General features: G+C 46.3%; 1 protein-coding gene across 1 annotated transcript in view; it reads right to left on the bottom strand.

The window, feature by feature from the left end:
- Positions 1 to 13,986: 13,986 nt before the first annotated feature.
- The window catches only part of Sbf2 (SET binding factor 2), a 353,787-nt gene continuing 341,749 nt past the window's right edge, over positions 13,987 to 26,024 (bottom strand). Inside the window, exons 35-41 of the mRNA XM_015477617.2 lie at positions 23,698 to 23,825; positions 22,520 to 22,753; positions 21,379 to 21,483; positions 19,808 to 20,001; positions 19,035 to 19,122; positions 16,604 to 16,735; positions 13,987 to 15,676 (exon numbers count right to left, since the gene is read on the bottom strand). Coding sequence (XP_015333103.2) covers positions 15,578 to 15,676; positions 16,604 to 16,735; positions 19,035 to 19,122; positions 19,808 to 20,001; positions 21,379 to 21,483; positions 22,520 to 22,753; positions 23,698 to 23,825 — 980 coding nt within the window. The 3' untranslated portion in view covers positions 13,987 to 15,577. The remainder of the gene's footprint in view (positions 15,677 to 16,603; positions 16,736 to 19,034; positions 19,123 to 19,807; positions 20,002 to 21,378; positions 21,484 to 22,519; positions 22,754 to 23,697; positions 23,826 to 26,024) is intronic.

Here is a 26,024-nt window from a genome sequence, read left to right on the forward strand (position 1 = left end):
GCTCAGAAACAAACCCAGTGCCTTACACATGCTAGGCAAGCGCTCTACCACTGAGCCACAACCCCAGCCCTTAGGATGGATTTTAAAGGTAGAGTCATTGCTGAAGGATGGGATTTCGGTGTGAAAGAAAGGAAAATTCAGGCGCACACACCTTTAAGATTTTGGCTAGGGCAGCTGTAAAGATGGACTTGTGAAGAAGAGAAAGTCTTCTTTTGGGAATGTTAGGGGTGCAGGGGCAGGAACCTAATTTTATCAGGTTCAGGTCATGATGCCTTCAGTGGCGATGTTGAGGGTAGTTGGACGTGAGTCTAGGATTCAGGAAAGAGGGCTGAGGTGGAGTTATAGTTTGGGACTTGTTGCCATTTCGATGACGTTCAAGACCATGTGAGTGAATGAGGTCATCTGAAGAGAGAGTGTAAATGGAGAAGAGGTTTGAGGACTGACCTCTGCCCATCCAGAGTTATTCTGGGGCAAGAATCACCACCAAAAGAGACCTAGGAGGCGTGGGCAGGGAGGGTGGAGTAGAGAAGGAGATGAGAAGGAGGCCAGAGTGTCCAGAGCCCTGAAGGGTCCAGCAGGATGACGACCGAGTCAGTGGCTGCACAGCAGCTCCTTAGCTCACACCGGGCCAGCATTGCCAGGTTCTCGTTTAAGGGAGGAGCCCCTGATCCCATGCGCCATGGACAAGGGCTTGTGGCACAGCGTGGCCATCTAGCTCCGCCCGGCTGCAGAGGCAACTTCACATACCTTTTGGATAATGAGAGCTCAACGCAGGGACACAAGAGCACCTGGCAGTCCTCCTGAGTCACAGGGTCACTTGAATCCTGCTCTCAAGGTGGGGGCCCACAGCAGCTTAGTGGCAACTGGAACAATAGCTTACTGTTGTTCAGGTCAGAGCTGGCGCTTGAGGTGCCCTGACTTCTCAGTAATACCTAATATTCATCCCCCTCAAGGAAGAGAACACGCATGACTGGCCAAATCTCTCACCAGCCATTAGACAGCCTCTTTGGGGCAGTTTTATGTCCAGCTATTGAAGTTATATGAGTGTGCAAAGGATCAGTATCTATGTGATACACCCATAGACAATATTCATGAGCTATTGTATATATTACTAGCATATAATATATGTAAGATTACACACACACATGCACACACATGCACACACACACACAAGGTTGCCATAGTGGAGGACCAGCCCCTGGTCTAATGAGTTGTCCAGGAAAATAGAACTCATCTCGCTTAATGTACATGATACAATCATGAATTTTTATGCAGAAGGAAATTGCTTGTCCATCTACTTCAGAAAGGGAAGAGGAGGGTTGTGGGTACAGGTGGAGCATCCCTAACTCCCAAATCTGAAATCCAAAACTCCTTGAGCACTGATGTGATGCCAACTAGTGAAAAATTCCACACCTGCCCTCATGTGATGGTTGCAGTCAAGACACAGGAACACGATGGTATTCTCTAAAATTCCCTTCAGGCTATGTTTATAAGGTACACATGAAACATAAATGAATCTCATGTTTAGACTTTGATCCCATCTCCAAGATACCTTGTTAGATATGTGCAAATATTCCAATATCTAAAAGAATTTGAAATTGGACACACTTCTGGTCCCAAGCATTTTGGATAAGGGATGTTGAATCCATGTTCTTTTCTAGTATGAGTGAGTTGTGAGAATAGTGAAGAGATGGCTAGCTGGGTGTGTAATAGGTGTGAAAGAGCATTCAGGCTGATGAGCCAGGGTATTGGAGTAGACAGATGGGAACAGGTGACTGGACAGAATGTTAAAGTGGGTGGTTGGTGGCTGGCTCTCCACAGACCAGGAAGGGGCCCTCCCAGACAGAGGATTCAGGCACCTTGAGTTAGACTTCCCATTCTCCAGAACAGTGAGGAACAGATCTGCGCTTCCCATAAGCCTTGTCGACTGTGGCATCCTGTCACAGCTTCCTGAACCGACTCAGAATGGACTGAGAAATGGATACGTGAATTTTAGGTTAATGGATGGACGGCAAATGGAGGGGTGAATGGTTTGACCCCTGTGGAAGTGGGGCCTCAGAGTCACCTGGAAGGTTCGTTTAGCACAGGTCTTTGGACCTTACCCCCAGATAGTTTGCATTTCTCACAACATCCAGGTAAAACCGTGTTCCTTGTGGGGGGTCATTCTCTGGAACCACTGCCCCATGGGATGCTGGGATTGTCCCAGTCCAGGAGAGGTAGGGTGGAGTCACTAGGCTAGATGGAAAGACCTGGGGCCTTTAGACTCAGGTATGTTATTCTGCAGGTCTCTGGACTTCTGTCACTGGCAATGGGCCCACGCCTGCATTAGGCCCAGAGCCCAGGGCTCTTGTTCAGAGACATAGTACCTTCTCTAGGGCCTTGTGGCCCCTCCATTGTCCAGCCAGCTATTCTTAGCTCCTGCCCTCAGCAAGGGTGTGTGTGTGTGTGTGTGTGTGTGTGTGTGTGTGTGTGTGGTCATCTGAGGGCGCTGGGCCTTGATTGTGGGGTGTATACAGGAATTCGGCAGGGCCACAGCCAGACCTGTGTCCAGGAGCCATCTTTGCATAGTTAGAGATGTTTGCTTTGAGCCCCTGGTGCCCACTGTGCCTCAGCAATGGCCCTCTGAATTGCTGGAAGCAGCTCCTACCTTCCATAAATCCAGCATCCCAGGGAAGCTTTTCCTCTTGGGCCAGACTAAGAGGGGGTGACTCTCAGGATTTCCCCTGCCTGCCTGGGGGTGACCAGTGTGTTCTCTCTAGCTCAGCCACTGCCCTGCTGAGTGACCCTAGCACGGACCCCTGCGTTCTCAGAAATATTTTTCTATTTGTCATCCCTGCTGTCTCAGTTATTGTCAACCTCTCATCTCAGCAGGATCCTTCTCAGCATTTGAATATACCCAAGTGTCACTGGTCTTTAAAGCAAATGAAAGCCCCTCTCCTCAAGTCCACACCCTTCCAGGGGCTGCTCCAGCTCTCCTCCTGTCCACACCGAAGTCCCTCCAGAGTTAGCTGTCTACACGCAGGTCCTTGTCTCCCTCCTCTCACATGCCTCCCCTCCACTGTCGTCCTTGTGCCTCTCTCCACTCAAAGAGCCACCCCCCCACCCCTGAGCCAGGACAGCAAGTCCCCACGGTACGTGTTTTTCTTATCTTAGTTTTTCCCGTAGCACTCAGCATCCTCAAAGTTCCCTTGCTGCTCTTCTTCTATTTTTTTTTTTTTTTTTGATACTGGGGATTGAACCCAGGGGTGCTTAACCACTAAGCCACATCCCCAGCCTGCTTCATTTTTTTGAGACAGAGTTTTGCCAAGTTGCTTAGGGCCTGGCTAAGTTGCTGAGGCTGGACTAGAACCTGCCATCTCCCTGCCTCAGCTTTCCGAGTCACTGGGATGACAGGTGTGGCCACTTGCTTCTTGTCTCCAGTCCTCACGTGGCACAGGCTTCTTCTGCTACATGGCTGCTCTTTCTGTCCCCTTTTGCACCAGGTTCCTCCCCCACCCACTAGGCCTTTAGATATTAGTGGCCTTAAGGCCCAGGTGGGGCTCTCTCTTCTTCTTACTCTATACATTCCCTCTTGGCAGTTCTGTCCTTGTCCTCAGGTGGGTCTCCTGGTCATTCCTCTCTGGATCCCCAAACGCCTGACCTCTGCCCTGGAGCATCTGAAAGACTCTGCACGTCCACTCTCTCACTGGGGACCTTTTACCCTCCCGACCCCAGCCTTAGGCGTCCTTCCATGTCAGCTTGGTGTACAGGTGTACAGCCAGGTGTACAGAACATGTCCATGTCCATGGTGTCCGTGTCCCCATCCAGCCAGCAGTGTAGCTCAGGAACCTGGGTTGGACACCTCTGGTCCTCAGCCTCCTTAGCCTCACTGTCAGCGATTTCTCTCTGCCTTCACCCTGGACCTTGACTCTGTGGAGTCTTCACACTCTGCCATCCCACCCTCGTCCACACCACTACCTCACTAGACCATCATAAGCCTTGTAGATGGCCCCTCCACTGCCCTCCAACTCGTCCACCACAGTGCAGCACTCTAGGTCTGCCTCCCTGCTCAGAGATGGGAGACTGATCCTAGGAGGGGTCAGGTCTGCTCAGGGTCTCAGCTGGGCTGAGCCCCAGGCCTGCCCCTCTGGCTCCAATAGGTCGCTGCCCTCTCCAGGGCAGGAAGACAGACCTGCATGTGGGCCGGAGGCCTGCTAGACGCAGAACCCAGCCAGGCCTCCTGGGGAATGGAGTAGAGGCTCTGAAATCTGCAGCATCAAGTTTCAGAAAACACAGGGTCAGGGTCAGCAGAGCAGCTGGTAATGGGGAAGGCCAGGCCCAGCTAATTTCCTGTCAGCAGGGCCCGGAGGCCCCAGCCCCTCTCTGGGCTGGCCGCAGGGGAGGAGATGCCGGGAATGGCTCACATTCCTCTGGCTGGGGCTGCTCCGAACCTTGAGCCTCTGGAGACTGCGGGGAATGAGGAGGTGGATCTGCTGCGGCTGGAGTCAGGGGCTGTCCACAGGGACCAGGCATCTGTTGTTCAATCCCCAGGCCTGGGTTAGGCCGAGTTCTGCATCGGGGCGCAGTGGCAGCTGCAGGAGCTGTGAAGAAATGAGCCTAGCCTCATGCTTCGGGTGAGGAAGCAGGCCAGGGCCTCACCAGGATCACACAGAACCTCATCCGGAGCCCTGAACAACTGGTTCCTCTTCCCCAGGCCTGGATTTCCTGGAAGACCCAGCTGTGGCTGAAGGGACAGGCCTGGCTGGCCTGGGCCTGGGCCTCTCCTGAAAAGGAGCCAGGAGCCCTTGCCTCTAGACTAGGAGGGACCTCTTAGGTGCTCTGACTGTAGGTGTGCAGGCCAGAGCCTGTACACCTCACAAGCTCTGGCCACACTAGAAATCATACCTTGCAGGTGTAGTCAGTTGCCACTTTTACTTGGGGGTCCAGGTGCCCAGAACAGACATCAGCACAAGCATCAATCAATGTATGTCAAATGAGGGAACAATGAATAGGGAAGCTTGGGAAGGTGCCCTCTGTGGTTCTGGAAGATGCACACTCAGGGGAGAAGCCATCCTGCACTCCGCAGTAAAGAGGCTGAGGGTTGGAAGGAGCACGTGCATTCAGGGTGCCAATGTCCCTCTGCGCAGTCACAGGCCAGTGATGGGGCCATGGAACACATCACTCCCCACTCCCACTTTCTAAACTCAGCTGGTGTTAAGAGAGGTCACCCAAAACAGGTGCAAACCAGGTATGGGTGGGCACGTGTCCAAAAGACCGCTTGTGTACGTGCTGACGTCACTAGGGTGTGTCCCGTACACGTGTGAACTCTCTCATGCACTTGTGTTACTTTGCGTGTGTGCAAGACTGTGCCTGTGTCTGGGGGTGCCCCCCTACCAGGGCCTTGCAGCAGTCCTCACCTTCCACAGCACCTCTGCCCCTCTGCCTCGATCTTATCTCTCCTAGGCCACCCCAACTCCGCTTTCCCATCCTGGGCCTCTACCCTGCTGGGCTTCCCATTGCACATGACTGATTGATCTGTATGATGCTGTGTGAGTTTGTTAATGCTGTTGTCACAGGTTATTAGAAACTTAGTGTCTTAAAACAGCACATTTATGGGGCCCAGTGTGGTGACATGCCTATAATTCCATCAACTCAGAGGCTGAGACAGGAGGATCACAAGTTTGAGGCCAGCCTCAGCAGTTTAGCAAGGCCCTAAGCAACTTAGACCCTGTCTCAAAATGAAAAATAAAGGGCTAGGGCTGTAATTCAGTGGCAGAGTGCTTGCCAAGACTGTGAGAGGCACTGGGTTCAATCCTTAGCACCACAGGAAAATAAACAAATGAAATAAAGGCATTCTGTCCAATTATAACTATAAGAAATATGTAAAGAAATGCTTTAAAACATAAAAAATAAAGAGGGCTGGGGATGTGGCCCAGTGTTTAAGTGCACCTGAGTTCAATCCCTGGTACCAAAACAAAACAACAACAACAAAAAAACACCTACTCCCCACATTTATTCTCATACAGTTCTGGAGAACAGAAGTCCAAAATAGGTCTCTCTGGGAGTCAGTGTTCCGTCCTGGGGCTGTTGAGGAGAATCTGTCTTCTTACTTTTTCCAGTGTCTGGAGGTCACCACATTCTTGGTTCATGTCCTTTCATCTTCAAGGCTAGCTGCCACAAATTGTCTGTCTCTAGGTTGTTCTTTGGGACCCCAATGGTATTTCACTCATCCAGAGAGTCCTGAGGAGCAGTCAGTGCCCAGCAAGTTGGGTGTCTTCTGCACAGTTGTTGAGTGAGCCCTCTCAGCCGGCACTTGGAGAACCTCTTCTGTACTTTCACACAGAGATGCTCCCTGACTTGTGGGAATTTCTCTGGATAAACCCATCATAAGCTGACAACATGGTAAGTCAAGATGCGTTTATGACACCGAACCCACTGACCATCCCAGGTTAGTAACCAGGATGCTGTAGATCCTTCAGGATCACAGGGCTGACTGGGAGCTGAGCCCCTGCTGCTGCCAGTACCTCATAGGACAGGGGAGACCCAAGGTCATCTCTGGTTTCTCTCTAGAACCTCTTGTATATCTGGTAAGTGATCTGATATCACCAGCCTGGGAAAGAAATATCCAGAACAGAAATCAGCTCAGAGCAAGCATGAATAAATGTGTTGACTGAATGACTGATGGGCAGGTAGGTGCCAGGGAAGGTGGACACCGTGTGGCTTTGGGTGATCAGCTACTCGCAGTAGGTTCCATCCCGCACTGGAGCTCTGGGGTGGAGTGCGGACACACTCATATACCACAAGCCTGGGAAAAGGTCAACATTCAAAGTCTGAAGTGCAATTTCTATTGAATTCCTATTGCTCTTGTGCTATCATAAAGTTAAAAGAAAAAACAAAAAACATTACATTGAGCCATGGTTAAGTTGGGGACCATCTGTACATCATTTTAGTTTTTATCATTTATAGGTAAAGAAAATGAGGCTCAGAGACGTTAGGAACCATCCAAGGCCGGAAAGTTAGGGATTGAGCTAGGAGTTTCAGTATAAATTGGCCCCGGGTAGAAAATGTTCACCTTTCTGTTCCTTTGGGTCTAGAGCTCCACAGGAGATAAATCCCTAGACCTCTGGAGTGGCTCTGGGAATGCACCGCTCAGGTGTCAGACTGTGAGGGTTATTACCATCCGATGGCCCAGCTGCTCTGATGTCCATCACTGTTTGCATGTGGCCTGTGGACTGCTCCCAGCAATGGCTAAGGCACATCTATTTTGAGAGATGCAGACCTCCCCACCTCAAGGACAGCTTTGGCCCGAGGACTCTCTGCTGGTCTTATGGCTTTCTTGAATCTTACGGTTACCTGATTCCCCACAAGCTTCCTCCCCTTGCCCTGAGCCTCGCAGGGCTCACACATCACGATCTGAGGGCCCCCTCTGCCCGTCGTCCCTCACAGGTATTTCTTAGGAATCTTTTGTACACCTAATCCCATCTTGGTATCTGCTTCTTGGTTTGAGAGGATGGTAGCAGAGGGACATGTGGAACCTTCTCGCTCAGAGAAGGTTGACACATGCAGCCCCAGAATGAATGCTGAATATTTCGCTAGTAGTGACCTGGGGGAGATTTCCAAGGGAAGGGATGCTGTGGCTGGTGGGATGATGCAGGCATTGCAGAGCTATGGGGGGGACGGCGCCTTCAAACATCCCCTCGTTACTGTGAGCTCTGTGTCTGTGAGGGCCAATGAGGAGGCTCCTCAAAGGGGTGTGAGAGCCAGAGAGCTCTGCGGAGGCTTGGAAGAATCCCTGAGGAGCAGGGGTCACCGCCAAGAGGCAGCTAAGATCGAATTGTTGGTGCTACAGTCACCCTAGGGGACTGGGGTGGGGAAGATCTGGAATTCTGAAACAGGAAGTAAGGATGTAGCACTGCAGACTCCCTGGCCCTCTGAGCCATGGAGTAGCCCCTCTCCTAGTAAGAGCCTGTGCTGTGCTGAGTGGTCTGCAAGGCCTCAGCCCCCTGCACCTCCCAGAGCTGCCCCACTTCCTCTTCTGGCTGCCAAGGGCACTAATGAGGATTGAATTCCAGAATAATTTGGGATGTGCTGAGCCTAATAAAAAAAGAAAAGAGATTATACTGTGAAAGAATAGTGAGAATTAAATCCCGGGGATGCTGCAGGAGCCAGGGGAGCGAGTACTCCTGGGACTGGACTTGGGGAGGGCTTGGTTAAGGCTGAAATGTGCCCTGGATAAACCACAAGCCATGAACAGGAGGCTGCTTTCTGGAGATGGAAGAGTTATCACCGCAGCCGGAATGGAGCCTTCTTTGCAGGAACGGTTTTTAGAAATTTGGCACAAGTGATAGCCAGCCCTCAGTGAGGTGGGAATACCTGAGTCCCCCAGGGGGGTAGCAGAGAGGAAATCAAAGAAAGCTGAGGAGGGCTGGGGTGTAGCCCAGACCTGGAATGCTCGCCTGGCATGCTTGAGCCCTGGGCTCCCTTGCCAGGGCTGCAAATGAATAGTGATGGTGGGGCTGGTGGGGCTGGTGGGGCTGATGGGGCTGGGGACGTAGCCCTCGCTTAGGGTGGAATGCTTGCACGCGGGAGGCCCGGGGGTCAACCACATGCAACAAGAACACCTGCAGGAATATGTTAGGCAAGGCTGGCCATTACTGGGGAGAAGGCACAGGGCTTGGCCCACACGAAGTGTAGACAGGGTTAATGGAGTGCAGAGCCCCTAAGGACAAGCTAGACCGATATCCACCAAGACTCTTGTACAAAAATAAAGGCAGAAATGGAGAGCAGGAGGCAGAGACAATGGAAAGTTGCAATCCCTGGCTCAGGTCCCAGACCTAAGCTCATTTCCAGAAAGAGAACCACCCCCTGAAGAGATGTACCCCTCTTCAGGAGGCAGGGCCCTGCCAAATCGTAGCAAGTACCTACCATGATTTCTTCAGTGCCCTTCCTCCCCCCAACCCCAAAGGGACCTGCAGCTGATTTGCATGATTGCTCACTAGAAAAGGGGAAATGGCTGAAGTTATTCATATCCTGAAGTTTAGTAGACACGGAGTTTGAGTTGACATTAATATCTGGAGCTAAAAGCATGATCATGGTCCCTTGGGAGGGCTGCTATAATTGGATTTGAAGCGTCCCCCCAGGTCATTGGGGGCCTGTTCTTGAAGGGGAGAATGGGACGCTGGCTCCCTCCTCACTCTCTTTTCCTTCCATCTAAGAGGTGAGTGGTTTTGCTCTTTCACCCACCCCCACCTCACCCCAAACCATGGGCCAATAGAACAGGGAGCAAAATCTCTGAAACTGAGCTCAAGTCAACCTTTTCTCTTCCTGAGTTGATTATCTTGGGTATTTGTTATAGTGGTAGAAAGCTGGTCAGTACAGGGGCCAGGTAATAAGCAGAAGTCTGGCTCATTGTGGGCCCACTGGGTCCGAGAAGGCACTCACACTCACCCAGAAGTTCCTTGCACCCAGGGATTTAATTGGAATTGATACTCTTTGACAGTGGGAGTAATCCCTGGTCTCTTGGGTAAGAGCTTTCATAGAGAAGGCCAAGTGGGGACAGTCAGTACTTTATATATATATATATATATATATATGTATGTATTTTAGTTGTAGATGGACACAGTTTTATTTATTTTATGTGGTGCTGAGGATCCAGCCCAGTGCCTCACATGTGCTAGGCAAGTGCTCTGCCATTGAGCCACGACTCCAGCTCCCCAGTGGGTACTTCTGGAACTCTCTTCTCCCTTCTCCTTCACCCTGTGGCTCTTGCCACCTTTTAGAGTAGATAAAAATAATGACATCTCATCCCAGAGGGTGTGGCAGAGATTAATGCCATCATGAACAATTTAAAGGATGAAGGGTTAGGGGTCCCTAACAGTCCTCCATTTGATTTATCAGTGTGACCCTTGCAGAAAAATGATGGGCCCTGGAGAAAGACTGCAGACCCCCTGAGGCTCACCCAAGGGGGAGCCCTGCCTGTAACTGCTGCGTCAGAGGCAGAATCATTGCTGGTGAAGATGAATCAGGCTTTGGGTTTGTGGATGCAGCCATTTGGCAAGTGTGTTCTTTCCTATTACAGTTAGAGAAGAGGATCAGAAACAGTTCACCTTCACTTGGGATGGACAACAGTGTTTGTCAGAAGTTTTGCCTCAAGCTGTGTCAACTTTCTTCCCCCTGTTACAGTGCCATCAAAGTGAGGAGGACCCTCTGGACATCCCACACATCATCACATTGATTCACTGTAGCCGTGACATCGTGCTGATTATGCAGGAGATCGAGTCGAGTGTGTTGTGTGAAAGCCACGGAGATTCAAGGAGCTGCCTCTGTATTGAAGTTTTTAAGGGCCCAGGGGTCGGGTATGCTGGGATACCTCCTCCTACATAAAAGAAATCACCGTGTCTTGCATCTCTTGTCACAGTGAAGAAAGCATGGTGCCTGGCAACCTCCTTTGGGGTCCGAGGCAACATGTCAATCTGGGTGACAGAGAAACCTGGGTGCCCTGCCAGGAAAGGCTCTGAGGAAGCCTAAGACTGCAGTGAGAGCAGCCCTGCTGTTGGTCATATGATTTGGCAGACTCTGTGGTGTTGGAGATGTCAGTAGTGATAAAGGGGAAAGATGTAGCAGGGAGCTGATGGAGAGTCCCAACTCAAAATCACAACATGGGCCTTTGGGATCCTGCAGCAAGGCTGCACCATCAGCAGCAGAGGACTAGATAATTTTTTTTTTTTTGTACTGGAGATTGAACCCAGCCCTTTTTATATTTTATTTAGAGACAGGGTCTCACTGAGTTGCTTAGGGCCTTGCTAAGTTGTTGAGGCTGGCTTTGAGTTTATGATCCTCCTGCCTGAGCCTCCCCAGCTGCTGGGATTACAAATGTGCACCACCATGCCCAGTGACTATATACCTTTTGAGAAATAGTCCCTGGTGGTGACAGAACACTGTCTATGGAATACCAAGTGGGAAGCCCCAAATTGTCTATTATGGGCTGAGTTCTGTCAGAGGCATCAAGTTGTAAAGTCAGATGGGCCTGGCAGAGTCTATTGTGAGATAGAAATACTGCAGCTGGGATTGAACTTGCAGGATCAGAGGAGGTAGCCAGGGCCTGTCCCCTACAGCCCTTATACCTAAGACATATGGAGGGTCCTGTGTAACCAGCTAAGAAAAGAAAAAAGCCTGGGCCTTGTTTACTGATGGGTTACTTGGTACATGGGAATGTGGTGAAGATGGACAGTGTCTCCCTGATTGTCCAGGAGAAATTCACCCCCGGGGGTAGAGAAGTGAGCAGAGTGCTTGGCTGTCTGCTCTGTGTGCAAGAAGAAGTGTCCAAAGCAGTAGGTATCAATACTGCCTGATTGTTCGGTCAGGGGACTGGAAGACTGGAGATGAGCCGTGGTGTGGCAGAGGTGTGTGGCTGGAGGTGGGTGTGTGGGGAAAGCATGCTGGGTGTTTTTGTAGCACATTAATGCTCACCTGAAAGCACCCAACACAGAGGAAGCAGTGAATAAGCAAGGGAGGAAAATGACCTGCATTGCTGACATTAGCTAGCCCTCATCAACGGCCAAGTGGGAACCAGCACAATGGCTCTCCTATGGAGTGGCGGAAAACCAAACCTGGGCTGACAGAGGTCCCCAGCAAGGACTCCCACATACCAAGGCAAACCTAGACACTCCTGCCTTGGAATGTCCAGGGTTTGGCAAGAGAGGCCGATGCTGACCCCTAGTGTGGCTCTACTCCTTGAGGAAGCCAACTGCCTTGGGCTCTTTCCATCATGGAAGGGCCCATGATTCATCAAGGTCAGTTACTCCTGGCAGTAGGGTGACTCCCCTTCATGTCTGTTGGCCTATGGACACAAAGAATCCAAAGTGCCCTGGTGGCAGCCATAAATCATCGTTGAATGCTATGCTGTGTGGAATTCCATACTTTGGATCATGCATTCTGTAAGGCCCTAGAACATAGTGCTGACAGAGGCTCTGTGGTCAGAAAAGGCAGTACATAACCAGAATGCCTGGAAGGTGACCCAAGGGTCACATCTGCATTGTGGTCTCTTGCTCTTCCCCTCATTTCCTTCTCATTGCCACTTGCTTCTCAGAGGACTGAGACTAACACATCTGTTACTACCTGTGTGCTCTTTTGACTAGCAGCAAATGCATCACCCAGGAGCTTGTTAGAACTATGGAAGGTCAAGTCTCAGCCCAGACTTAATTATTAAGATCATTTGTTGTTGCTGCTGCTGGGGATTGAACCCAGGGCCTTGTGCATGCTAAGCACATGTTCTGCCACCTCCAGGCCCTAGAATCTTCATTTTAACAAGATGGTTTATAAGAGCATTAGCATTGGAGAAGCACTGATTTATTTATTTTTCTCCAGCAAATCTTTTAAATCTCAGTTTGGAATTTGAGTCCTTGTCAAGGTAAACATTTGGAATCACAATGTGACAGACCATCTGGATCCCTCATTTTTGTTGTGTGTATGTGTTGGGGATTGAATCTAGGACTGTATGTGCTCTATCACTGAGCTACACCCCCAACCCCTGGGTCTTTTATTTCATAGGCCAAAGCACAGCAGAATGAAGGGATTGGTTCAAGGTCACAGAGTGAATTACAAGAGAGCCAGCACTGGAACCCAGCTTCTCCCACTGCAGGCTCTGCTAAGAGCAGGCTAATTGCTCTAAATCTATTGTCTAGAATGATAGCCGTGGAAATATGGTTGTATTGAAATATGTGCTTACAGTATACATTGCTATGAAAACATGAGGTATATGAAAAAAAAATTTGGTCTTTGTCCTGGGCTCCTAGGACACAGTTGCTAAAACTCTTAAACATTCCTCTGTTGTCTTGTTATTTAAAATGTGCCCTTTTCAACCCCACCTGAGTTCATGCTGTAAGATGATTTAGGGTAGGGCCCCTCGATAGCTTTGGGATGGGGGCTGGTCACCAGAAAGACAGAACAAGTGAATAGAGGGTGGGAGATTTTGGGCTCTTCAGCTTCAGGGGATGGAGAGCATTGGGTTATAAAAACTCATGAACAGAGATTTGGAGAGCTTCTGAATCGATGGCCATCAAGGTGCCATGCCACCAACTGTACTTTTTGCTCTGTGCATTTCTTCCAGGTAGGGAGGGGCCTGCTACAGGTTGTTGCAAGGCACAAATCAGGGTCTGTCCTCCTTGGAACCCAGTGTCCCTTCCCTTCAGCTCCGCCCCAAGGAATGAAGGGCATCCAGGTACTGACACTGTACATATGGCTTGTGCTCAACCCCCAATCTCAGATGTTTCCCTCCTGACTGAACCTCAGGGACAGAGCAGGGTACAGTGGCATGTCCCAGGGTTGGCCATTAGGGAGGAGGCTTGGGGCTTCTTGGCTGGGTCACATGTGACCTCTAGACTGAGGAAGCCTGAAGGCCCAAGGAGGGGGATACCAATGCCTTGACTTGGGCCCCTGTGGCTCTTGGAGGTCTTCTTGCCTGGTTCAGGGAGGTCTCCTTAAAGGTCCAGCTCTGAGGTGAGAAGGGGCCTCTCTGCTGGCTACATGAGGGAACTCTAAGGACTGAGCCGGAGGAAGATCGACCAGAACTGAAATCCCTGACCACTCTTTGTGTTGCTGACGGAAGCAGCAGTCTGCTACCCAGCAAGACTCCAATGGCTTATGCCGAAAATCTTCACAAATGGTCACCTACCATAGGTGGTAAGACTGTGACCCAGAGGAGGTAAGGGACTCTTCCAGTCTCTCACAGCTCAGGAGAGCAGGTGGTAGGGTGGCAGTGGGAGTGAGAACATTGGCCTGAAGTGTCTTCTTAAACACTGCAGAAGAGTGTCCAGAACCCAGAAGCTCAGGACAGTGTGTCCAGCATCTGTTACTCCTGAGCAAAGGGTAGCAATGACATTGGCAGAACCAAGGCCCAAGTGGGCTATTTTTTATCCTTGAACCTTCCATTCCATGACAAGGCCTGAACATTTCCCTTTGGAGGGCTGTGCACTGCAGAACAAATGTCACTTCACAGTCCAAGAAGGATGCTGTTTCTTAAGAAATAAATTTAATTCAAGGTGGTTAGTGAACATAAGGCATGTAATGCCTTCATGAAAGTTAAAATAATCCAGTTACAAAAGAAGCACTGTGTACAGTCTCAAATTGCTGAAAGTACAATGGGCTCCATATTTTACAAAGTACAAAAAATTATTTCATATACAAAGAAAAGTACAAATAATGTGCAAAACCATTTTCACAGGTGGCAAATTTATAAAATGAGTATGATAAAAAAGTCCTTCATTCTTATTATTCCCCAATTTCTTATATATTAACACATTTCTATGTCCTACTGTATAGGCAATTTTAAATTTGAAAATCTGACTTATTTTAACCTACAAAGTAGCTTTTTCTTAGAAAGGGAACCTTTCATTACTAAAATCTTATGAATGAATCAGTTTAGTTAATTTTATATTAAATTATAAGCAGGCTATCTGAAAAACAAAGATATAGAAATCATATATACATATTTTTGAAATATTAGTTTGGTATTTAACATATTAACATTTCAAAACAAACGCAGTGATGGAGCTACCTAGAACAGAGCAGCTGAGGCAGCAGAGGCTGTTCCTGCTCACCGAGAGCAAACAGGGTCCTTGGGTCTCAGGATGAACAAACACAAGGTTGTCAAAATAAAGAGAACCTAAGGGCAGTTCTTATTTTCATGTGCAGAAGTGCTGTGTGGGTGTCAGCCCTGCTGCAGCATGTGCTTGTCAGGGGTGTGTGGCTCTAAGTAGCTGGCTGCCATCTTTCCAACATCTTCACTTGATTAGGAGCTCAGTGCAAGGGTTTGTGGGTTAGTGCATGCAGCTTTCTGCATGTTATTTTGTGTAAGAAGCTGTCAGGGAGCAGAAGAACACACAGGAACACAGGCCCTGCATCCTTGGACCACCTCTAGTCTAGAGGATTCTGTGTTTTGGAAGCAGCATTTCCTGCATTGGCCTGGTCATCGCTGCATCATTCCCTGGGCAAGCTTTTTCTATCAGGATAATCCTGTGAGCTCCCTCTTTGCCTGTTAATGATCAATAATGTCTCTCACTGGGAACCTCAATGGCAGAGCAAGGACCAAGGAAGCACCTTTTGGTAGCACCAGAGAACTGAGCATCTCAAAGGTCAGGCATAAGAGTAGGTGTCTTGATGGGAAACCTACTCTATGTAGGATGTAAAATGATCTTTGGAGGGTTTTGATTTTTGCTTATTAAAGAGTTCTCCAAGGAAATTATGACCTTGGAGAACAAAAAGGACCTTCATAAAGGACTCAAGTAGGTGGTGGCCATTTTGCCTAGGGGATGGATGAGAGCAGGTTCAGGAGAATTCTTCTGATCCCTAACCACTAAGACCCTGTTAGAACAATTCAGTGCAAGACATAGGAAGGGCATGGTGCTCTTGACCAGGCTGTGTGACACACCCATTCAGGTGAAATGGACGTAGTAACTGCTGTAAGGAGGGCCTGGGTAAGACCAGGCAGGAGAAGGCCATGCCCTGGGATGACTCGCTGCCTGCTCTTCAAGGATTCATGCCTTTTTTCTATCTGGCAGCCGGAATTCCTCTCCTCTTTTTTCTTGGGTTGACCAACGTATCAGGCATCAGAGATACAGCTCTGGATCCTGTCCATCCATTGCTGGGCACTCTGTCCATCCTGGGCACAGAAATTATACACACGCTTGCTGGTCTTGAGCTAAAAAACCAAATGACAGAGAACCAGAGATGAAGGGCAGGGTTGTTTTATGGCTTTGGCAAGTGGCAAATCAATCCCTGTAACCTTCCTTTCCATACTGCCCCAGCACCTCTATTTTTTCTTTCTCCATTACCACACTGTCACTGCCTTTATGGTCTCTTTACTTTTCTAGTTCCCAAAGTCACAGGGGATGTTAATAGATAGGTACTGGGGACACAAGAGAGACTGTATGCATTCCTGGGGCCACCTTTGACTGGGGGTAAGGATCAGAACTGGCTGGAGTCTCTGGCCTCTCTCACATATCACACCAATGTAGTATAGGTGAGGGAGCTCAGGGGGAAAGCCCAAGAGTCATCCTTATTATGAAGTTGGCCTTTGTGTCCTTTTCTTCAATTGGGGCCATAATGGAAGCCAAGAGACAAGGAAATGGTCTCCTGGCCTGATCGGGACCCTGGAATATGACCTCTGCTTTTTATGAAGACTTGCTTGACTCCAGGGATTAGACAAGTCGCCTTCTGTCCTGTGGCCCATAAAAAATGCCCTAAGGCCCACCTTCAGGCCCCTGAAGATATTAGGGCAGACAATTATCATGTGTGACCAAGGACAGCCTTCTGTGGAGGTTCAAGCTGAAAGACCACTGGATATGGAGGAAGCGGCATCTGTCCTTGAAAGTGAGGGTTACTGAGATGACTAACAGCATTTTGAAAGAGTTTGTTGGCTTCCCTGTGTGGATCTGAGATGCATGGACAGCTCAGAGAGGTCAGGCTTGGGTTCACAGTGCTGATTTCAAATTCAGTACTCCCCACAGCCAAGGTCTGTTACTCCTCTGCAGTCACCACCAACTGCTCTGGGGGCCCCATAGTGTCTTGAAGGCCAATGGAATGATGTGCAGGCTGAATCACCAAAAGAGAAATAAGATCAACTTACATCAAAGAAGGCCTTGTCACTCGTGTGCTTTGGGGCTCCCATGCTGGGGCCAGCAGGGATGACCATTTCTACTTCTGCCAGGTCAATGTGGCCTTTACAACTCGTGTCTTCACCTGAGTCGTAGTATCGCAGCTAGAATCAAAGGGAATCAGATAGGATGTGAAAGACATAGAAAGGGAAAATGGCATGGCTTTCCAAAATGTATCTGATTGTTTTCTCTGTCTTGTGCTTTTATCTGCAAAAAAAATACACACTGATTGACTCTAGGAAGAACCAGTGCTGGGAGAAGGAAGTGGGTACAAGATGCATGAACTTCTTTGAAATCTGAGCAGGTAAATATGTTACATATAAAAAATAGTGAGCTAACAACCATTAAGAAATATACAACATATAACAAAGGGGTTTAGTGTCCTATGCTAGTACAAAAAAAGGCAAGTCAGAGAAGAAAGTCAAAGACCTATAAACATCTGAAAAGATAACCAACTTTGCTGATCAGAGAAAAGTAAATGAAATGACTAAGATTTCACTTTTCATTTGGATTTAAAAATATTAAAAATGGCTGATAATACCCAGCAAGACAATGAGGTCTCTTGAATGCTGTTAATGGGTATATAATTTGTTAGAAATCTTTGTGGAAAACGATTTGGCAATATCAACTAAAACTGAAAATGTCTGTGTCTGTTGAACATCTTTCCCAGCTCTACAAAGTTATCCTACAGACACAGAAATAAAGGGCTTTTCTTCCCCACTGCATTCATTAGCTTAGCATCAGAAAAGAGGTCCTTTTCTTTCAGTGGAACCTTGGTTGATTAAATAATAACCACCAATAAAATAGAATATGCTAGATGGCTTTCCAAAAAGAACAAGGAAGACTTCTATTATAAACTGGTAGAAAAATTGTTCAAGATACATTATTTTTAAAAAGCAAGTTTGCCAAACGGCATATAGATATAAAATAATTTCTGTAGAACACAACAGCTTAACACTTGATTGCATTGGGGACTTTTGGATCTTTATGAAATATCTGAATTTGGTGTAATAACACATGCATTGGTTTTGGAATAAGAAAGAAAGAAAAAAATATTTTAAAAGTTAAAGAGCCTGCTGGTAAAATACAGCCCGTGGATTTCACTGTGCATGACAGGAATGTGTCTGCTGTTTCTGTCACTGCTGTTCTGGCCTCAGACTTTTCTGTCTCTCCACTCAGAAGTGGTATGAGCAGAGCTAAATGGAAAAACTATTTACCTTTCATGTTAAAGAAATCCAAAATATTGGTAAGAATGCAAGTATAATTTGGTGTAATTTTAAATTATGGAAAAATTGTAACATTCTCCTATGTTGTATTTAGTGATTTAATGGACTCTTCTGCACAGTGTAGGCTTATGATTTCAGAGACACCTTTAAAGTACAGTCTCCCTAAGGGGGCTTCCATTTGTATATGTGAAAATAAGTTATCGAATAAAGACTCTGTAACTTTTGCGAAACCCCTTGAGCAGAGGAAAAAGTGGGCCCCAAATATAATCATCTTCTAGCTGCAGATCCCATGGGAGCATTAGAGGGTAATAGTTCAGTACTTTCGAGAAGTCTGCCTGGATGAATAGGTGAGAATGAGCACCGACCCTTTGCCTCAGGCTGTCTGGCCTTTGGTCATAAGGAGAGGCCACACAGCTCTCAGTAATAAAAGGTGCAGAGAGGAGAGGTGGGAGGTTTGAGTATGGATCTCTCTCCTTTGAAACCCCTGGAGCAAAGATTATGACACTAAGGCTAATAATCTTTAGTTATGAGAATAACAGCTAAGAATCTAACAATGGAAGAAGGTTCCCTAATGTGGTCAGCAAGATCAAGTCTAATACCTGACCACTGTGAATTCCAGGTTTGGGTAGGGCCTCCTCTTCCCCTCCCCTCCCCTCTCCTGTTGCTACCATCTTTGAGGGATAGCAATGCCTTCTTCAGTAACCAGTACAGTGATGGGCACAGAAGTGGGGTGCAGTAAACATCTCCTGAGTAACTTAACACCCTCAGTCATGGCTAGATGTTTGCTGTGAGGATGAAAGATATCTGAATTCTGTGGCACGCGCACAGGCCTATTTGTGCATATGGTACACATGCAACAGGTTGAGACCTCAGTGCTTCCTGACCTGGGCTTTAAGGGCGGACACAGGAGATTTTCAAGCATTAAAAAGAGTTGTGCTCTCTGAATGCTCTGGACTCAATTCATTGCCTCTGAGTGAATGTGCCTCTACTTTGGAATTTCCCTCAGAAGGTTACTAGGGAAATCAGGGGCCCTGGAGGAGCCCCCAGGCTGCATCTGAGAGACTCTAGGACAGCAATCTGTACATGAGGAATGTATCTGTTTGTTGAGAGCCAAATAATAGCCAGGGATTGAGACCAGCCCCACAGAAGTAATTTCTTCTGGCGTTAACAGTATTACCTGATGTTTTGTTACATCCAAAACGAACCAACGTGGTTTCCAACCTTTCAACAAGGCCCCTCTTTTGTAAAGTGTTCCCTCAAAGGACCTAGGAGAAATGACAACAAAGTAATTTTGATTTTTTACTTAGAAAATGTGGTAAAGGAGACATCTGTTGTTTTTGCTAGGTCTCTATTTCCTCTATGTGATCCACAAAAAGGACAGTCAGAATTCTCCCTGGAATTTGGTACTAGACCTTTGGGGAGGGACTGCCTTTTTCTGCTGGGCTCATCACAGTTGTGAGGTTAGGAACTGTTAACAGCCACCTTCTGTGCTATGCTGGGATTAGTGTAACACAGAGAGAAAAGCACAGTTGGAAACAGACAGAGCCTGAAGACTGTGTAAGAAACCAGCATGCCTTTGGCTGTCCTAGTTTCTGTGAGTAAATTCCTTTTGCTTCAGCTAGCATGAGCTGGATTTCTTATGTGTGCCACAAAAAAAAGTGCTGACTAACACACATTCCCTCAAAAGCTCTGGCAGACATGAGATAATAACAATCAGGAACCAACCACAAATAACTATAACCTCTTGGCATTATTTTTAGTTGTAAGGTTCATTTTTTTCCTCTTCAAAGAACCATCTAAAGCATTTAGGAAAAAAAAAAAAAAAGAATTCAAGCTAATCTGTTTCAAGTTTACAAAAGGCTGTAGTGCACAGGCTGTCACAGAGGCCTGTGGATTAGCTTAGGGCAGCAAGGGGAGTCTTAGCAGACTCAGCAGAGCTCAGCACATCACCTGTTCTCATCGTTCCTGGAGGTGTACTGGCTGTAGAGGGTGGCTGCCCTTCGCTCCACCCCATTGGATGGGGAGATGCTGGCATTATGCTCTTCGCCCATGCTACTGTCCGAGAGGTGCAACACAGGCCTCTTCTGATAGGAAGGTAGGTTCGTAGACACAATTCCTGGGGACCCTGATGGGTATCTTTGGGGCTGAAAACAAAGGAACAGGTGCTAAGAAAGCTTTATAGAGACTTTAAGCAACTGACCTGATCATTTCACTTATGCAAATTTATCTCAAGAGAAAAAACTGGACTATGAGCAATGATGTATGTACAAAGACACTTATCTTGGGGCTGTTTAAAAATAAAAACTGTAAACTCTCTAATATCCATTATCAAGGGACCAGTTAAAATGTTATTTCTGTACATGATGTTCTAGACAGTCACTAAAATGATGCTGCTGACTTATACATGGTGGCAAATAGAGGACACGTATGCCAACATTAAGTAAAAAAGAAGGCAGGTTAAAAAACAGTATGTAAAAGTCAATCGCTTTTGTCTGTGGGCTTAGAATGATGAAACAGTTGGGAGAGCACAGTGGTTTATTTCAAGTTATAAATTATGGGTGATTTTCATCTTCTGTTTTATAACTTGCTGTGACTTATTTAAAAAATACCTTACTTTAATAATCAGAAAAATATAAAGAAACTATCTTTCTGAGGAAAAAAGCATAAAGGCATTGCCCATGGCTTATGTGCTATCAGCACCTAAGTGCTGAGGCTCGAGACAGAGCCTGGAGGGTCCCTCCTTACCAAAGGTTTTCTTCTCACTCCACTCCTCTTGACCTCTCCTTTCTGAAATGCTCTTGTGAATACTCATCTGTTCTAATTTCCTTTCTGATATGTTTGGAATCAATCTGATGTGAATTTGAATGGTGTTACTACCAATTACTAGCTGTGAGATCTCTGCCTGCTTCCTCATGTATGAGGTAGGACCCTCCTCACTGTAGACTGGACAGGATGTGAATGTGTCTGCTACTAAGCACAGTCCCTTGCACATATTATGTGCCTGATAAATGTTTCTTAAATCAGAAACAGGAAATGGGATGTGAGAAGCAGAAAACAGAGTATTTGGTTTAAAAACATTTCTATGATAAATGCTTCTTAAATCAGAAACAGAAAAGGAAGTGTGAGGAACAGAAAGCAGCTTATTTTGTCATTTTAAAATATTTTCATTTTCTATGCTTATTTCTCTGGAGCAAACATGGCCTTGGCATTCCCCTCCTCCCTCATGTGGTAGAAGATCAATTGAAACCACAGTGACACCGGGATAGAAAAGAACCCAGTAATTTTCCCTGGATTCAGTGCCCTGAAACATTAAGTATTATGTCACTGTGGTATGGTGAGATACTCAGGAAGTATTCAGTCATTTGGAACTTTCTGCCCTGGACCCCCAGGGCATGACCCCTCCCTTTTCCATCTTCCCTCTGGCCATAAATCCAGAGTCCCCTTGGCAGGGCAGTGGGTCCCACCTGACCTAGTACCCTCAAAAGCTAAGAATTAGCTCCTCAGGGGCTCTGCCAACTCACCCGGTCTACTCTTGCATCTTCTTTAAGGTCCATGGTTACTTTTTCCCACAGCTGCTGCCATTTCTCAGGGGTTTGGTTCAATTTATGCTCTAATTTTTCAATTTCCTGCAAATAAATGAAGTTTTCTGACAGATCAGTACTTCATAGAAGTCAGGATGTGCCCCAGAGCCATATTTCCTCTGTATTGGGCCCAGATGAGCAGCATGGCAGAGGACAGTTAAAAGAAAGTCATATATGTGGGGCCTCAGAGGTTTCCCAAGCCAGGAAGAGTGGTAGGCGCATGAGTTGGTATGATTCACTGTGATGAAGATGATCTATCAGGACTCATAATCAGGTTATTTTTTTTTAAATACAGGCGTAAATAGCAAGAGATACAATATATATCCTATTCACCTTCATCTTTGGGCAACCCATGAGAAATCTGATGGGCAAAATAAATGGTCAAGCACTGGGCCTGTGTCCTAACCCTAATGGCTGAGATAGATGTGAAGTCTGTCCTTGACAGAGGAGCCCCTCAACTCTGATGACTCAAAGTAGATGTGAAAAGAATGAACCAAGAAATGCCCAAAGAGATGGATTTCCCTTCTGATAGGGGTCTGGTACAGTGCTATCACTGCTGCATACTGTACCTGCCCAGAAAACTAGAGGGAGAGCACTCTTTAGGAACCGTCTGGACCACATGAGGACTCAAAACCATTCCTCAGGGTAGCTACTGCCAGGATGGCTGTGCTCCAGAATTTTCCTTGCAGAAGGTAGTTGGCAGCAGTCCCATCAGGCCATCAGCTACCCACACTTCTGACCAGAGGAAGTAAAGCACCCACAAAAGCCATAGCCTAGGCCTGACTCAGGATGCTTGGGCAGCTAAAACAGCTGCTCTCAGAAGGAGCAAATCACTCCTTTTGGTCAACTGCTTCCTTGAAATTCAGGAAGCTGACTTTTATTGAAAATCTTTTCATTGGTTAAGCCTGTACCCCACTGATATAGGGGAGCAAGTCTGGTTTCTTCAGATTTTTGGAGTGCTACCTATGACACCAGGAAAGCCATGCTCAGAAGTTTATGAGCCAGCCTTTGCTTTGCTTGGTTCCTAAGGCCCCGTGTGTTCCCAGGGTGAGCCCTGTGTGCCTGCACACAGCTGACTTACACTAAAAAGTCTGGTGAGAGCATCCGGCTGAATGATGCTGACATCATCATAGCATGGCCACACTGTTCTCCTTTGGCTCTGGGGCCCCGCTCCTCCAGCCAAATCAGACTCTTCAGAGGGGAAGTGCTTGGGAGTCAGCATCATCCAATCATATGAAGGCCCTGTGGACAGGGTCTCCTCTGTGTAGTAGTCCCACTTCTTGAGGCTGGAGATGTTTACATTGGGCTTCAGGGCCTGTTTAAAGAAAATTCTGAAATATAGTTTCATATTGACCAAAGTACCCCAAGCTTTCTAACATTTGCAGGGGCCTGGGCAAGCATGTAAATGGAGTTTCAAGTATCATTCACCTGAACATTAAAAGTCATACATCAAGATGAATTGTACCCTAGGAAGTGGTAGCACTGGGGGATCTAGCCTCTGCTCCCAGTCCTTGGCTTAAGCTTTTCCTCCCATCCTGGCCTTGCATGAATGTTTATGTACAGACTCTGTCTTCCCTCTGCTGAGGAGCTACTTCTCACACCAACCTTGGGCCTAGACTGGGAAAAGTAGCCTGGTGAGTAGCCAAACTCCTTGAATTTGGGAATTTCAAGGTACCCAGAGCATGGCTTAGATGAGGAGAGATGTGCCTTGGTTTCTTGTACTCCAAGGTAATTGGGAGGGGAGGAGGGTACAACTGGGATTCTAATGCAGGGCACCCAGGGAAGGGACTTCTTTTGCTCCTAAATAAGGATAGTACTGCCTATCAAATACTCCTGTTCCATCTTAGAGCCTTATCATACAGATGCACACAACAAAACACTGTTGTCCTGAGATACGTCATCCTTCTTGCACTGGGCACCAAAAATCTCTGTATCACAAAGGAGTATTTCCATGGGTTTGGTAAGATGGACTTGGAAAGCTTTTCCTGAAGCTTTTAGATTTTTCAGCCTAAACCACCTAAGAGAATTTGCCTTTCTTTGATTCTGACATCCTTTCTAGACTTTAGGGGCCAGATCCTAATTTTTGTGGCAAGAATTTAGCATTCATTCTCCATTTCCATCATAACCCAAACCCAAACTAAAATAGCTTTTGGCATGAAACCTTGTCAAATATTTATAAAAATTTATATACACTAAAACGAAGGAAAACTTTAACACAAAATATTTAGAAAATGAAACACAAATGATTTCTTACTTTACCTCTATTTCCACTGGTGAATATAAATAGTTAAAAAAAATGGGACTCTTCTTGTGCATTCTATCAATACACTCCCAAATACAAATTCCTTTCTTGGCATGCTTGTCTCCTTTATCATCAAATAAAGTTCCTGTAAATTAAAAAAAAATCCAACAAAATTAAAGTTAAATACATTAACTTTTGCCTAAAGTGTGATGCATTGAGAGATGAAAAAGTGAAACACTTCTTATGACTCTAAAAACAGCAACATATGTGCAGAAACCTTAGAAGATAACTGAAAACTAAAGATGAAAGGAACTTCACAGCTATATGAGAACAAATCAAAGTGGAAGGAAAACATAGGCAAGGTTTTCCTAGGAAGTTATTCTCCTTCACTCTATGTTGTAAAATCTGCATCTATAGTCATAGAGGTCCTGCCAGGAGACATTCTATACATTTTTTAATAGAAAATGGAAGACCTTATGAATTTATCTGATGAAACTGTTAAAAACATAATTTTATTTTTCCTTTTAAAGTTGTTGGCTGTTTATTAACAAAGCCATTTAAAATGTTAGTAGTTTATATATATGCAAATTATGGTCACAGAGACTTGGGATGACAGAAGGTCATGTTCTATATCACTAGGTAACCTGAAAGCAGAACTCAGGGTACTACTTCACTTTTGTACCTTTCAAAAGTCACTTGATTGCTCACATGAGCCTTTAAACAAACAAACAAACAAACAAAAAACCCCCCAAAAACAAAAAACTCCCCAAAAACCAAGGAGGAAGATGTGTCAGGGTGAGACAGGAGGGATTTCTGTAAAGGTCCAGGAAGGGTGTCTCAGCAGTGCTGTCTTGCTGTGAATGAAATGACTCAGTCAAAAGTCAACAAGCATTTTACCAGTTTATCAGAAAAGAATGCCTCAAGTCCAAGGCTATGTGAAATCCTATAATACATGGGGCCTCCAAAACTAATGAATGTTTTCTTCTCTAATTTTTTTCTCTCCCCTCTATCTTATAAATGCAGGGTCCAGTGGAGTAGTTCTCAATCTTCGTCACACATTAGAAAAATCAGGGGCTTAAAAAAAAAGAAAAAACCCCAACGCTCTAGTCTACTCCAGTTCAATTACATCAGGATCTTTGCGACAGTCCCCAGATATTATTCATTTTGGGAGTTCTCCAAGTTAGTCCAGTGTTCAAAATTCAGACTACTCTATGGGTTGGAGAGTGAACTTTTAAGGTCCCTTCACAGCTCCATTTGGGAGGAGGCAAGGATTATATTGAAGGGCTGTGGGGCAGTTAGCTCCAGGTGGAATAGACTTTGGATACTTATGTAGATAGGAGGAAAATGAGCTGAAACTGGAAGAGACGGTGTGAGATCTGGCCTTCCAGATGACTGTCTTAGGGCAGCATGTGCACTATATAGGGAACATCTTAAGAAGAGTTTTTGAAGGCTGGAGTTGTGGCTCAGTGGTAGAGCACTTGCCTTGCATGTGTGAGGCACTGGGTTTGATTCTCAGCATCACATTTAAATAAATGAATAAAATAAAGGTCCATCAACATCAAAAACAAAACAAAAGAAAGAAAGAAAGAAAAGAACAATTTGAAGCATCAGGCACTAGTGTCAGATCCTATCAAATTATAATTTTATAATCCAGTATATAATAATCAACAAATTACCCTTCTGGGACACAGGAGAGTTCATGGTGTTCAGGCTTTTCTGATGAAATCTTAAGTATTATGACTGATGAATTCCTCCAGCTCTGGCTGAGATGCCTTACTCTCTAATTGTTGATCTTGGATGTGGAGGTAGTTGCCACAGCTGTTCCTAAATGATGTTTTACCGTGTAGGCTTGATAATTAGTGCATCCACCCAAACACAGCAGGAACAGCCTCTAAAGTAGGTAGCCCAGTCTGGACTGGAGACATAAAACCAGGCTTCTTTGATGCTAATTAGGTGAGTGGCTATTGGGTAGCCCATCTATTCAGAGAGATGACTGGGCAAATGAACTTTAAGGACCCTTCAATAATCACTCTAGGATTCTAAATGCAATTATGTGTCTTAAGAGAAAACATATCTAGGACACAAAATTATCATATCAAACAACTATGATCATCTTTCAATACATATCAAATTTCTATTCACTTCATTTTATTTATTAATCTTTTTCTGTGTGACAGGAAAGCAAATATCCTTGACCAGTTTCTAGAAGAGGAAACTGAGGGGTTGGAGAGTGGTCTTTTAAGGTGAGATGAAGTAGTTTCCCCAGTGTCCCAATCATTTTCTGCCTTAGTTTGGCATTCTCCTCACTGGGCCAGTGGTTGTTCTCAACCTTAGCAGCACATGG

Source organism: Marmota marmota, unplaced genomic scaffold, assembly GCF_001458135.2.
Source record: "Marmota marmota marmota unplaced genomic scaffold, marMar, whole genome shotgun sequence".
NCBI lineage: Eukaryota > Metazoa > Chordata > Mammalia > Rodentia > Sciuridae > Marmota > Marmota marmota.